At 36.3% G+C, this 16,171-nt stretch overlaps 1 protein-coding gene across 7 annotated transcripts in view; it reads left to right on the plus strand.

Moving 5' to 3' along the window:
* FYB1 (FYN binding protein 1) overlaps positions 1-16,171 on the plus strand; it is a 140,666-nt gene that overhangs the window by 118,986 nt on the left and 5,509 nt on the right. For 6 of the 7 annotated variants that reach the window (XM_079796924.1, XM_079796927.1, XM_079796926.1 and 3 more), the window contains 6 exons: positions 630-696; positions 1,529-1,666; positions 3,510-3,535; positions 5,859-5,925; positions 9,417-9,507; positions 10,444-10,606. In XM_079796924.1, the coding sequence (XP_079653050.1) occupies positions 630-696; positions 1,529-1,666; positions 3,510-3,535; positions 5,859-5,925; positions 9,417-9,507; positions 10,444-10,606 (552 nt within the window). The remainder of the gene's footprint in view (positions 1-629; positions 697-1,528; positions 1,667-3,509; positions 3,536-5,858; positions 5,926-9,416; positions 9,508-10,443; positions 10,607-16,171) is intronic. The other variant, XM_079796930.1, reaches the window with a different exon arrangement.

The raw sequence follows: 16,171 nt of genomic DNA on the forward strand, positions 1-16,171 counted from the left end.
AGAAACTACTCAATAAACATTTGTTAAATAAATGTTTGTCAAATACCGAGGTTCCTGGGGGTTGTGGGATAACAACTTAAACAAGATATTTTAACTTTTAAAATATTACATTGATGCAGTGAAATAAAAGAAATGAAAGGTTTGTTTCAGCTACCATCAATATTTACAAATTCACATTTCATTCCTTTTGCTTTTCTTTACTTATACCTTGATCAGTAGCTTTTTTTAAATGTCCTCTCACTATTAAATTTTTCTTATCATCTTCTCCCCTCTCTTTTTCAACAATATTTAACTCTATTCTTTAATTAATATTTCTTTTTCTAATATTTATTCTATACATTTCTCTCTAGTGCATAGTACCTTTTATTATCCCTCATATTTGTATTGTATTTCACCTCTAAAAATTCTGTCTACATAGAACAATGTACCTACTATCTATGTGAGAGTGAAAGAGTAAAATTATTTTTCATTTAAATAGCTACTACTTTTATTTAAGTAGCTATTTACTTAAATAGCTACTATGTTTTGTATAGTTAAATGAGGCATATTTATTATCAAAGTTCGAGCGACTATTACATAACAAAGTTACAAAACTAACAGAAGCTTTTTCCTTCTTAATCCAAATGAAGGGATGTTCCCACCTCCCCCAGATGACGATATTTATGATGGGATTGAAGAGGAAGATGCTGATGATGGGTAAGAATAATCAGTGAATTTCCATTTTGCAAATTATTGTATTTACTAAAATCTGTTGTATTTACTGAAGTTTTGCATTGTAGTTAGAATAAAAAAAGCATAAAATAGTGTTCTTTTTTTAAATTACCAAGAAAAATTATTTAAATGTTTAGTTAACAGCCATAAATCAGGAAGTGTAATTATACCACATTCAAATGAAGTGGTATATTGTTTGGAAAAACCTAGACAATTTTATCAAAAGAAGTGATTTTAAAAAGGGATAAAGAATTGCAGATATTGTTTTTTTTTTATTTTCTAGACTTTTCCCAATCATTTATTTCTCAATTAATAATTTACTTTTACAACATGCTCCGAAGAGTCTATCAGTTGCATGGCCATTCTTTGTACAATAATCATAGTCATAGGAACCCCAAATAAATTGAGACCATATTCGATATGTGGCAAAACCAGTACTGAATATCCTACCCTTGAGTTGTTTAAACTTTCAAAACAGCATATTTTAAATTTTAAGACCTATTAGTTACTTTTAATAAAAAATAAAACTAAATTGATGTTTAAAACTTAATCTTGACTTAGCTTACTATTTTAAGAACCAAGAGAAAACTCACCAAATAGAAAAATAAAATACAACATACCTACTCCTTACCTTACTAAGCAGCAGTATTCAGAGCTCATGACTTTTAAGTTTAATCGCACCATCTTGTTGGCTACATTGAGTAGCTCACTGCCTAAATGATCAATGCTGTCTAATTATAACAAGCCTGAATGTCCACCCAATGTCTTCATGTTCCATTGATTATGCCATTCTGATCAATGCCTGCATGCCCCTAAGCTCCACACTACAGGTTGAAGAGAAGAGTAACTCGTGGTCCTGGGGGATTTTGAAGATTTTAAAGGGAAAAGATGACAGAAAGAAAAGTATACGAGAGAAACCTAAAGACTCTGAGTCAGACAATAATGAAGGTTCATCGTAAGAGTCAACCAACCAAATCCAGTGCACAATAACTACACTAATACTAATTTAATCAAATCCTACTAATATTTTGTAACCAATAACCGAATTCTGACACACTTACACAATTGTAATATTATTTTAAATTAATCACCTTAGCCTCACTTACTGTCTCACTCTTAAACTCCTACATTTACATAAGAGGAGCACAAAGTATTTTTAAAAAAACATTGTGATTCAAAGATATATTTTGTTTTCCTGACAAACATGCACAAATACACACATACACACACACACACACACACACACACACACACACACACACACACATATATATATGCGCACACACATACCTTCACACACTCATAACTTATTAGGACTTTTTAAACTGTAACATTAGATCTAAAAGCTTACAATTCCTATGCCATATTTTATTATATAATATTTTACATTAACTACTCCTCAAAATATACTTACTCTTTTTTTAAAATATCTTTTTATTGATTTCAGAAAGGAAAGGAAAGGGAGAGAGAGAGAGATCAATGATGAGAGAGAATCATTGATCAGCTGCCTCCTGCATGCCCCCTACTGGGAATTGAGCCCACCACCCAGGCATGTGCCCTTCAGTCCACAGGCCGACGTTCTATCCACTGAGCCAAACCAGCTAGGGCAAAATATACTTACTCTTTTAAAAAGTAATTTGCTAGACATAAAGAACACATTTGGAATTTCCTTTCTCTAAACACACTATTTAAAGTTTTTGTAACTCACTTTCACAATAGTGACATATTAATTCTATTTGAATGATATACAATACTAAAATTATCCTAAATATCTTCAGTTTGTCTAAATAAAAATTAATGCAACAATTTTCTTTCTCCATTTAAAAATAACCCTTAGTACAAATTCCATTCATGTGAATTTGAAGGATCTTAATCATGTTATCTGGTACATGACTCAACTCTTTTGTGAGACACTAAAACATCACTCAATAAATAGGACACTTAAAACTATAGCTGAACATACAAATCTTTTGATGAAGCATTACTCAAATATAATCCTTACTTAGAAATAAAAGCCAAGATTATTTTTTCTGCTTCAATTACACAAAAGCTAATTCTAATTTTGGATTATTTGAACTAATGACCTCTCATACTTTCGTAAAACTGTGCACCATTCTTCCAGTGATGTGTGTGTGTGTGTGTGTGTGTGTGTGTGTGTGTGTGTGTGTGTGTGTGTGTGTGTTTAAAGTTCAGGAAGTAATAAAAGCAAAGATCTTTTTCTGTTGCAACTAAATGACACCCAATCCTGATTTCAGATCACTTCTATTAATAAGCTCTCTCTCACTTGTTTCAATGGATATGCCTCTCTTATTCACCATTCTCCTGTTTGGGGATATATATTGGGGAAACATGGTCATATGAAGAATCCTAGACCTTTGTAAATTTCAATTCTGCATTTTTTACTCTTTGAGTCAAACAAACAGTTTTGGCCTGAGCTATGCCACAATGAATCCAAAATATTGAGGCCATTTAATTTACCTTGTGGTAATAATATGCCCAAACCTCATAAGACAAATCTGAAAACATGATCCAATGGCTACAAGAAAATAAACCACTGAATATCTTGACTCTTGCCTTTTTGGCTAACATTGGAGTTCAAAAAAGTCTTGCTAAATTCCAAATCAATGGATAGAAACTGGACTTAATGGAGAAATGGAGGATGAGAAAGGAATGATAGTCAACAGATGGGCCTCAATAAGCCTCCAGTCTGTTACTTGTTCATGTCTCTCTAAAATAAAGGAATCAATTTCTGTGTTTATATTGGTCTGATTATAATTGTGGTTTCATTTTCTTTCCAGTTTCCCTGCTCCTCCTAAACAATTGGGTAAGTCATAAAAACTAACTATATATTTTACATCTCATTTCTTGCAGATTGGGGAGTGGGAAATCATTGGATATAGTCATAATATCTGGATTAAAGTTCTGACTGAAAATAATAAGTTGTGGAACCTTGTCTAGTAACTTCACAGTTTCTCACCAATGAAATAGCATGAAGAGGAAAATTTTAAATATTGATGGTTTTTAAACAATTCTTCCAGTGGATAAGGGTCATAATGGAGAAAGGGATAAGCAGGCAGAGGTGGACACCAACTTCCCCATGTTCCCAATTCAATCAGAGCTTGATATATTGGACTTCTGCATAACAATTTCTAAAAACAAATCAGATTAGATGCCACCAAGGCCCTTCTAAATATTCTTTTATTTTTTAAAATGTCTAATTTATGTTATATTTGGAAAATTTTCCACTGCTAAATATAAACATTTCTTCTTTGTACAATTTCAATCAACTTTTTTTTTTTTTTTAATCCTCACCCGAGGATATTTTCCCATTGATTTTTAGGGAGAGTGGGAAAGAGAGGGAAAGACAGAGAGAAACATTGATATAAGAAAAACACATCAATTGGTTACCTCCTGCGTGAGCCCTGAACAGGGCCAGGGCCAGGGGAGGAGCCTGCAACCAAGTATGTGCCCTTGACCAGAATAGAACCTGGAACCCTTTGATCCACAGGCTCTATCCACTGAGCCAAACCAGGTAGGGCAGTTTTTGTTTTGTTTTGTTTTGTTTTTTAACCTGTGCTGAAATAGATCTTTTTTTTTTTCTTAACATTTACTTGAACAAAATAAAATTTTGACTCACAAGAATATTCAGGGGCTTTCAAAAACTTTGTTTTAATTTCTAAATAAATTGAAAGAGCAAACCAAACACAATGACAATATGTTCTTTCAGGCTGTTTATCTGAGTTTGTTTTCAGTTATAAATTTGGGACAGTATATAAGTCAATAATTAAAATTAATCAATAAATAATGATGACCTTGTGTCTTAATCTATAATTTTCAAAGCATATTCAAGAAACAGCTCCACAAGGAGCAGGAATGAAATATAAGAAATTTTGATCAATTGTATTTTTTGTTTTAATTTTCTTTTGGTTTTTTTTTTCTATGTTCTAAATGTATGTACATGGGATAGTAATTTTTTCCGTTTCTGGAAACCAATATGTCTTTTTCCCCCAACATATTTATGATGGATTCTTCATATAGCTAAGCAGGTTTTATCCTTTGAAATTAATTAACCAAAGTGGAACACACACACACACACACACACACACACACACACACACACAAAGATTTAAAGTAAATCAAACCCTTGCCACTACCAGAGAGCATTTAAATTTTCTATGATAATTGTTCCTTAAAACATTTGTACTTTTCCACTCATCTCTTCATTTGCTGTGGATCTTTATTAACAAAAAGTCTAGAAGGAGGAAAAGTAACTACACAGACTGGAAAAGCCATTGAACCAGTTAAGGTCATAGCAACTTTTCCATCAATATGGATTCTCAATACCTTCTGGGAACAGAAGTGTCTTATTAATAGAATATTCTTTCCCTTTTAAGGTGGTGCCATACCTAATATACATACTACCACTGTAAGGTAAAAGTTAATGAGGAACAGATCAATGAGTAAAAGAGAATGATTGATAGAGAGGTAGATAGAAACGTAGATAGACATAGACTAGACATAGAATGAGCCCTGGCTAGGTTGCTCAGTTATTTAGAGCGTCATCCCATACATCAAAAGGTTGCGGGTTTGCTTTCCAGTCAGAGCACATACTTGGGTTGTGAGTTTGATCCCTGGTCTGGGCACATAGGGGAGGCAACTGACAGACATTTCTCCGTCACATCAGTGTTTCTCTTTCCCTGCCCCTACTTCCTCTCTCTCTCTTAAAAAAAAAAAAATCAATGAACATGTCCTCAGGTGAAGGTTAAAATAAAAATTTTAAAAAATAAAATGATATATTATTGTAACACCCCAAATCCCAAAAGAATCTTGATTTCAATACTGCCATTGACCAGTAATGTCATTTTTTTGGTCAGTAACCTACTAATAGTGCCATTCATCACACTTGGGAATCTTCAAATAACCTGTCACTGTTTGGGGTCTTTCATGGTCACTGGCATTTGGAGGGACATTTAACACAGGCATCCAAGGAGGTATGAACTTCTTCCCTTTAAGGAACAGACACTACTTCCGGGAGAAATGTACAGAGGCCACAGGAACACTTATTTTGTTCTCCTTGAAACATTAAATGCTCATGTCGAAATTTAAACTAACAGCATTTCAACATTGGATATCTTGTCTTCTGTTAGATATGGGGGATGAAGTCTATGATGATGTCGATGCCTCTGATTACCCCTCGCCTTCGGCAGACATGAGGTAAGATGTTCTCATTACAATGAAGTGATGAAAATCAGACTGCTCAAGAAAATTGAACTCGGATCAAACTCCGATGGGTGTGCATCTGCTGTGTGAGATCGTGTTCCCTCTGTCTTCTCCCTGGTCCCAGCTCTAACTTTCTGCCAGGTTTGTGAGTGGATAACCCTGATCCTCCTCTTTCTCTCTCTCCTTCCTCACCTCTTCCTCTTGCCCTCTCCTCTCCCCATGGTCCTGCTCATTGTCCCCTGATTATCCTCTGCTCCGTGACTCACTGATGTCTGCATTTGTTCATTCATTCATTCACTGAGAAAATATCTGAGAGCTTGATCACATTGATATCACTGATACATCTCCTCCCTTTATTTTTACTGTTCCCCCAAAACCATTTTGTCTTGACTACTCTTCTTATTTATATATCAGCCTCCACCCACCTTGTTTAAGCCTCTTCTATGGGAGAAAGATTTGTTCTTTAACAGGCCTTCTGGTCTGTCTCTTTTTCACAAAAGCATCAGTTTCTCAAAGGTTTATTCAAATAAATAAAAAAAAGTCAACGGTGAATAGTGACATTCTTCAGCTCACCTAAGGTTTCAATTTAATTTTAGACTAAAATTGTAAGATAATCTAAAATCAGTTGATACAAAAGGCGTTCCTTTTGAAAGTTCTTTTGAAATAGAAAATCACATGGTAGGATGTATTTTTATGGCTCAATAACTATGTGAGATGATCTGATACATACTGTGTATAAAAGCAAACACATCTCTGGCTTTTTTAAGAAAAAAAGAAAAGTGAACAAAAAGATCCTGGACTTGATTAGCTGAAGGGTGAAAGTAACATAAGTGGAATACAGTAAGTAATATCTTCTGAGCTGCACTGGTAAAAATGCATAAATAAACTCAAAATATTTATTTTTTATCAAGATGGTTAAACTAACTTTACTGGACAAGAGACAGTACCAAGATTAAAGAAACCAAAGAGGAAATATGCTGTCATTTACTAGTATATATGAGCATCACATTCCATAGGCAGAACGACAAAAAAGCCGAAAGGAGAACCGGTCTCCTGTCTCAGTTCTTTAGTACTGTTTAGCTTTAATATTCCTCACCATTGGGAAATGGCTTCTATCCCTGGCAGTTTTCAATGCCTTTTTTCTGTTTTATATTACTGTAGAAATGCCGCTACATTCCACACAACAGCTCTCTAGGAACCCAGAGTCACACATTGACCCTTTTCTTCACGAAAAATAAACACCAGCTGATTCAACTTAACCTGTCATGCAGCTGTTTTCTTACCAGTTGCTTATTTTCAGAGTTTAAAACAATTTGATGTTCTCTAGCATAGTATTCTATTTTTAAATAAATTCTTTTCAAAGATAGCTGGTGGGGAAGTTTTGACATTCATGTGCATTCTGATAATGTCAGAGTGCTCATCAGGTATGGAATGTTCCACTCTTGCCCAGAGTACCCATGGATGGGAGATACTGAGTGAGGAAGCAGTGTATTGTCCTCACTCATCTCACAGGGGATTCACTAAATTCTAAGGTTAAGAATTTAAGAAACAACATTTTAAATAAATCAGTTATAGACAAAATTTTGTCTTGTCAAACTCACTGCCCACAGGCTGCATGTGACCCACAACAAATATTTTTGCGGCCCAGCCAATAAAACCGTATGTAAGAAAGATTTTAATAAAAATTTTATAACTTAATTTTTACAATATCTTGTTATACATAACTAGTAGCCCATTTGCAGGAAGAATCCTGCAAGCGGCCGCTGCCGCCGCAGTTGCAGCCTCCGCGCCTGCACCCGTGCGCCGCTGCTGCCCGCCCTGCTCTGCACTGCCCCGCCCGGCCCCGCCCCGCTCTGCCCCGCCTGCGCTTTCCCTCTGGCAGCCACCTTGCTTTCCGCTTTTCCTCCCTCTTCCTTCTAAGTTGTCTTCAGTCTTCACTCCTCCCTCCCTCCGCATATGCAAATTAACCACCATCTTTGTTGGGTAATTTGCATACTCACCCTGATTGGCTGGTGGGCGTGGCTTGGGCATAGCGAAGGTGCGGTCAATTTGCATATTACTATTTTATTAGGTAGGATTATGAATAAGGAACTACAATGTTCGCTAATGACTGATTACTATAACCTTGTTGCATTCATTTCCCTTACGCACCTACGCGCAGGTGCACCATTTCTCTCCGCTAATACCAGCAGCGAATATTTTAGCAGCCAATTCCCACGTCATTAGTCTTGTACTGACTTGTTTGGTATGCACAACAGGAAACATTTTGCTTTCAGAGAATAAGAAAAATAGGTATATTTGTGTTACGCTTATTAATTTGTGTAGTTATTCAGTGTCTGGTAAGTTAATATTCAAGAAAAAATATTAATTTTTATTAAAATGTTCTATTATTTTATGTTAACGATTACTCAATTATTTCAGCCCTTTTTATTCAGTATGTCTCTATTGAAATAAACCTACGTTTCTATGAAAATTGAAACTTTTGTTATTTTGCTGCCCACATAAACTTTAACTTTGTTGATTTGGCCTGTGTTAGCCTTTGAGTTTGACATGCTTGCAGTATACCAACCCCACTTAGTCTAATTAATTGGAATTTTAAATTAGTTTAATGTAATCAGAATTGCTAGAAATTGGGCAAGGGCAATTTATTTTTTAAAAGCTTCCCAGGTAAGCCTGGCTGGCATGGCACAGTGGTTGAGCATCAACCTATGAATTAGGAGGTTACGGTTCGATTCCCGGTCAAGGCACATGCCCAGGTTGCAGGCTCGATCCCTGGTATGGGGCTTCTAGGAGGCAGCCGATCAATGATTCTCTCTCATCATTGATGGTTCTATCTTTCTCTCCCTCTCCCTTCCTCTCTGAAATCAGTAAAAATAGATTTAAATATATACTATACATACATACGTAAATATATATGGCACAGAGCTTCCCAAGTGAGCTGTATGGGGCCAAGCTGGAGAACCACTGTCTTGGACTTATTCACCTCTTACAACAATTGGCTTTAGTCCAATTGGTATCACTATGGCTCCACTTTAAGTAGATATGAAAAGGCCAATATATGGATAAACTTCTTAAGCTATGAAAATCAATTTTTAAGTGCTCTTTTTAAAAAAGCATTTTCTATGACATTGGCCAATTCGTTAAATTATCTAGGAAGGAAGGAAAACTAGAAAGGGTTCAAGAATAGGTTGAATCATATGAAACTACTGATATGTGACCATGTTTAAAGTATTCCTCAGTGACTTTATACGGTTCAACCTATTAGATCATCTCTCACTTGCATTTTAACTTGGAATCTGTATTCTCTTGAAGAGCCTCTTCTGCATTATGAAATGTCATCATTTATTACAATGACTGTATTAAGACAAATAATGAAAAACAAAATTTAACAAAAATTTAATGTTATCACTAACATTTCTATTATACATTATTCTTTTTATATTTTCTAAACTAAGTGTTGTTTTACATGTGTTCTGCCTTCTCAGTCAAGGAGCCAAGGCCAGAGCAGAAGAGAAAGACGCTAAGAAGCTAAAAAAGCAGGAAAAAGAAGAAAAAGACTTCAGGAAAAAATTTAAAGTATGTCATATTTAAATATCATACAAAGTTCAAAGTGCTAATGAAAAAAAATCCTATGATTTTTAAGTTCCCAAATGAATATTTTAGAAGTGTAATGATCAGTACCACAGTTATCCATCATAACTCCTATATTTTCTATGAAATTTATTCCTATAACAAATTAAGCAAATTCATACAGTGCATAATATACCTATTGAAATAACCATCTAAATTTAGCTGTCCTTTGAACTTTGATAAGAAGATAATCTAAAAATAAGACAGATAAAATAAATGTGGTGTATATATAATGGAATATTATTCAGCCACAAAAAAGGAAGAAAATTTGTGACAACATGGATGGACTTTATACTAAGTGAAGTAAGCCAGACAGAGGAAGACAAATATTGTCTGATATCACTTACATGTGGAATCTAAAAGAAGCCAAACTTGCAGAAACATAGAGGAGAATGAGGCTTAACCAGAGGCAGGAGAGGAGGGGGAAATGGAGAGATGTTGGTCTAAGGGTAAAGAGTACAAACATTCAGTTATAAAATGATTAAGTTTTAGGGATTTGATGTACAGCATGGTCATTGTAGCTAGCAATACTGTATTATACACTTGAAAGTAATTCTTAAATGTTCTCACCATAAAAAAAGAAATGGTAACTATGTGAAGTTATTGAGGTGTTAGCTAAACACAGTGATCATAATTTTAAAATATATGAGTGTATAAAAATAATAATGTATTTAAAATTTAATAAAATTTTAATTAAAAATATTAAATTAGGTTGGTGAGGTTATATGTGATTTTTCCACAAAAAAAAAAAAACATTTTCTTCGCTGTTCTTACATTATATTTTAAAAACAAGGAGTTGTTTATTAAGACTTTCTTAATAAATACATCAATAAATGTGTTACTTGAATAATACTCATCAATCAATGATGTCTTTTTTTCCAGTATGATGGTGAAATTAGGGTCCTGTATTCAACCACAGTTGTTCAATCCTTAACTTCTAAAAAGTGGGGAAACAGAGAGCTACAGGTGAAGCCAGGCGAATCCCTCGAAGTTATACAAAACACCGACGATACAAAAGTCCTCTGCAGGAATGACGAAGGCAAATGTAAGTCACTGACTACTCTTCCGAGAAGCCCTCAGAGTTTAGCAGCCAAACAAGGCTCAGTGACCACCCCTGCTTTCATTAACTCTTTCATCCTATGCTTTGTGAATTATGGAAAACATTAAGAACACTTGCTGTGTTGCAATCAACATATCTGATTCCCCTCTCTTTTCATTTCCCACTTGCTCTATTTCCCACTGCAGTGCCAAATTGGTGCTTCTTGAAAGGGGGTCCCACAGACACCCAGCATCAGGAGACCCTTGTGTGTGCATTGAAATCGCAGTTGCCTGCCCCCACCCTTGACTTCCTGAGTCGTGAGCTCTGGGGTCGGAGGGAATCTGTGATCATAACTCTTCCCAGATTCTTCCTCTGTACACTGAAGGAAGAGCCACAGCTAAGGTAGTGAGGGGCACTAGCTCTGGCCTGGTTTTGAAATTATATAGCACATGTCCCGCCTGGAGGTTCCAGCTTTCCTACCTTGCAAATTCACTTGTTTTCATTTCCTGTGTGAACACATTTAATACTGCATACTATTCCAAGTGACTACAAGACAGTCCTTGTTCTCTTTGACTCTGTCAACTATGAAAACAGGCAGATGCAAATGTTTTGTCAAATATTAGAAAGGAAGCTTATGAATTTTGAAGTCAAGGAAAGAGTAACTCAAAACTATGTTGTCCTATATTTGAAATCGGATATAGGACAGCATGGCTGCCCCATATCAGCTATGTTAGCCTGCAGAGAACACGTGAACTCCCAGTTGAATTTTAATGACAGGAAGGTGACTCAGGGACAGGAACTGAAATGGAGCTTTAAGAACAAAACAGTGACTCAAGGGTGGGGAAAGTGGAGCTAAAGTTATCATGGAGGAGGTGTGGTTGGCTTTTCACAGAAGAAAATGGAAGGTGGATACAAAGGAGAACAGGCAGTGTAGTATTAAGATTTAGAGCTCACTGGAGATAATGTGTCCACAGAGCTCAAGGAAGCAAAGAAAAGCCCCTTTCAGACTAGCATTTGGGAGGATGTACCCAAAGGAATGGCCTTCAATGCAGAAAAAGTATAAGCACAAAAAGGTCATTAAAATGTTCAGCATTTTTAAATAATTAAATAAGTTGTGACAAATATACTGAATTAACTATTTTACCTGATGATCATGAAAATAATATGAAGAAATTCTCCGGATACAATAATAAGAGGGAGAAGAAGCCTGCTTAATGTGGGATAGGATTTATAGGCATGTTAAAAAATCATGTAAATAAAAACATTAAAGTGGATGATTAGGTTGATGGGCCTAAGTAATGTGTTCCCTTTCCTCTACGATCCAAATGATCTCACATATTTCACAGCAGAGACTGGGCCTGGGATCTGTCTCCAGTGCACACGCTCCAGACACACCTTGCCCTTGGTCTGGTGGAAGGAAACCTTGCCAAGCTATTCTGAGACTCCTGTCCCCAACCGTAAATCCCATGTGGAGCAATGCTCCTTGACATCAAAGTGCCTACACAGCACGTGCGGACCTGTTGAACATGCAGATTCTAATTCAGCGGGTCTGAGGTGAAGTGTGACATTCTGAGTCTTACCAAGCTCCCAGGTCATTGATGCCGCTGGTCCATGGAACACATTAGTTACGAGGATGTGTCTGACCTGCTTGACAAACATGTGTAGGTACAGAAGTAGTTGAGCAGAAGTAGGTAACAGCACCAGACACAGAAGAGATGCCTATCTTCCTAGGAACCAGTGGGTCTTGAGAATGAAGAAAAGCAGTAGCCTTTCAGGTGGTTTTGTAAGCTGCTATCATTCCCTGTTTGGACATCAGTCACCCTAAGTATTGTGAGGAATTCTGGAAGGCTCCTGTCCTCTTGGAATTCATCATCTTTAAGAAATGAAAGGTGGAAACATTACGTAAAGTTCTGGGAGATGACACTCAAGGAATCCATGTAACTTTTATCATTTTTCCCTGATGCAGTAGCAACACGCTTTGCAATTCTTAGCTGGTTTGGGAATCCATCTCGAACAGGATGGAAACCAGATGGTTATGTCAGTAGTATGTGTGTACCTGTTGTTTTTATTTAAAGACTTTCTCTGGATTGGACTTAATTTGGCTTCTTCATTTGAGAGGGGATTCTGGGAAATACATGTAGGCTAGTGAAGAAGTAAACAGGGGATGGAAGACAGTTACCACTCGAGTAATTAAAGCTTAATCTAGTAGGGAACTTGGAGTGGCAGTTAAGTTACCCCTCCAAGGGGAAACAAGTTGCGGTATTTATACCACTTCTGTTCATCAGGAATGAAAGCCCCCTCCTGGGAAGGTGGCAAGTCATTCAAGATACATGCCCAGCTTGCCGGCTCAGTCCCTGGTTGGAGGAATGCAAGAGGCAACTAATTGATGTTTCACACTCACATCGATGTTTCTCTCTCTTTTCCTTGCCCTTCCTCCCTCTCTAAAAATCAATTAAAAATATCTTTAGCCTAGTACAGAAAGCCCTTTCTGATCTATCCTCATGCTCATTAGCTATTTCCCACCTGCAGCTGACACCCTAAAATTACAAACTCTTATTTGTCATTCCCCCAATAAATTACTCTATTTCATCCTTCTAAGCTATTTTATTCTACTTGGAATGCTCATAATTGTCTATTAAAAACAACCCAGTTGTCGTCTAAAATTGGACGCACATCCACTCCCTACTCCCAACTACCGCATCACAATTAACATCGCCCCTGCCCCACCAAGCTACTACTTTTGCTGCTTTAATTGCCTTCTTTACCAATCAAGAGTCTATTACTCTTATTAGACTCTGAGCTTGAGAGCAGCTTCCATGAGAAGCTTTCAACATTGTTATGCCAACACATCCTAAGTGCCTGGCACCTTGCTTAGGGCTTGCTGAATGGAATTTGACAATCTGGACATTGCAGTTGGAGAACCAGATAAAAGTCTGACAAACAGACATTCACGAGAAAATGTCTTGAATAGTTTAACTGGTTAAGAAAAGGAAGTTCTCTGTCTTAGCCTTAGTACTGCAGTTCGCTTGTTGTGTATCATTTGGGAGCCCTTAAAACTTTCAGTTCCTTATTTCTGCATCATCTGATTAGCAGCAAAGGCATTTGCAATCCAACACCCTGGTGACCCTAACGTTTTCCTTACTCTCCATTCTTCTTTAATCCATCAAAGGAAAGAAAACATCGCTTACTTAAACCCAGGGTTGGTAATGATAGGAACTAGAGGCTAAAGCATTAACACTAATCCCTTCCCACTGTGGAGTGGAGTGTAAGCCTCTCACAGGCTTTAGCACATCCGATCAAGTCTCACCCACTGACTTGTGAAGCGCAGCTCTCAAAGGCGCTGAGAACTTAAATAGATATTTCTGGCACATTCCCAAATGTTTCGCATTTCTCCCTAGTATTTGTGCATATTCCGCAACTCAATGTCTCATGAGCTGTGAGTTTTCCCACCTCTTGTCACTGGAGAAAATTTTTATACAAAAATATGCAATGAGACACAGGCTGAGTTATTTGTGGCTGAAATGTCCTCCATTTCTTTTGTATATCAGAGAAAAGGGGATTTTAAAGGTGTTTGAAATTTTCCCAAATCCAACTGATCATTCTTTGCTGAAATAATTTTGGTTTTAGTTCTAAAACAACACATGAAGAAAAAAAAATTTAAGTTTAGAAATTTGAAGTCCACCTTGATGTGAATCCTCAGAAATGAGAGAGATACCTACATAGAGAGAACATTCTATAAAAGTAGGATAATATTATAATAATTTATATTCAGTATTATACACTGAATTTCGTTTTTCCCTTTTATTATATTGTGAGCATTTTCCCTTGAAATTGGACATTGTTCTACTTGCCTGGGTTAATCTACACAATATGATTTTATTGTTTTGTAAATTGCATGAGGCCAAATGGAGTAAATTTCACTTCATATCCGGACTTGCTCACAACACATCAAATAATGAAGAAATAATCAAAGTGGTCATTTTTATCAAGTGAAAAAATGGAAACTATTAGAATGAGACATTTTCCATTTTGAAGATGACTTTGTATTTTCTTTCCTCAATAATCCCATGTTCACATCACCCCTCTGCAAGGTGAGTCATTAGTCCTGGGACACAGCTGCACTTAGCAGGCAAATGTTTGCCGAAGACACTGCTGGCACAGTCGGGGGCGGGTGTTCCTTCCTTAACGAGCTGTACCCCACCACATATTTCAAAACATTTGTTTCAAGCCACTGTGTTCCGCTCTATGAATGTGAGGTTTCCAAATAACAATTTCATATTATGTGTGAGAATCCCTGCCAAAACCCACAAGATTATAGGACTAACCAAACATGGCAGCCATTCCACATGGTACAGAACCATAAGGCAGTTTTTATTCACTTCATTTGCTTGTATTTTTTTAATATGTTTTTTATTTACTTCAGAGAGGAAGGGAGAGGGAGAGAGAGAGAGAGAAACATCAATGATGAGAGAGAATCATTGACTGGCTGCCTCCTGCACGCCCCACACTGGGGATCGAGCCCACAACCCCGGCATGTGCCCTGACTGGGAATCCAACTGTGACCTCCTGGTTCATAGGTTGACGCTCAACCACTGAGCAACACCAGCCAGGTGCTTGCATTTTTCATTATCATTCCTTTGTGATGGATGTACATAGAACATGTGAGCAAAGAGAGTATTTTTGTACTTCAAAAAAAAATATCTCTAGGAACTATAATGAAGAGATTATATAAAAATTCACAGTAAGTCACTTGTTTTGACACTGTTGTGAAACATGCTTTTAACCGAAAGAAGTTTTAGCAGAGGCTTTTTAATGTACTAGACAGCAAAAACTATGCAGTATTAAAAGTCATTAACCCAGTAAAAATGCTATTTAATAGTCATTTTGTAGCTACTAAGCCCCCAATTATCACATCATTCCAGGGAACTGGAATAGAGCAGCAGAGTGCCATCCCACACTTGATCTCCTGGATACAGTTTTCTTTAAAATATTCACAGTCATTGATGTTTATGTATCAAACACACAACAACAACAAAAATGGAGCATTCAATGAAAGAGAGGATCTAAGAGAATATAATTTTTGAAATTTATTTTGTGAAGTTAGATCATTAAGCTGTGTCATGAGTTATTAATTTTGGTCAAGTAAAGGACGGTTTTAGTGCTTAATTACAGAGAGTGTTTTATTCAGGTCTACACAGTTTTAGCATAATTGAGTTTTAAAAAATAGATTACCTAACAGCACAGGAAACAAAAAACCTTTTATTTCTAAAAATCATGATTATATTCTCTGTTTTTACCTTTATTACTATTAATCTTCTAAATATGTTTTAAACCAGAAATATATTTGATGCCAGAATACTTCCAGTCTCTGACAACACTATAATTTCTTACACGTTTCTCTAGTTTTCTGTCTTCTAATTTTAGTTCAGAGCATCTATAAAGCCCCAACAACTCACAATGAGATTGACATAATGGTTAAAAGCTTTAGTTTATATATATGTCATTATTTTTCCATTGTTAACTTAAACATGAATCTATCATGCGGACACAGTTGTATTGTTTCCCTCCTCC

The sequence above is a fragment of the Cnephaeus nilssonii genome, assembly GCF_951640355.1.
Source record: "Cnephaeus nilssonii genome assembly, chromosome: 2".
Taxonomy (NCBI): domain Eukaryota; kingdom Metazoa; phylum Chordata; class Mammalia; order Chiroptera; family Vespertilionidae; genus Cnephaeus; species Cnephaeus nilssonii.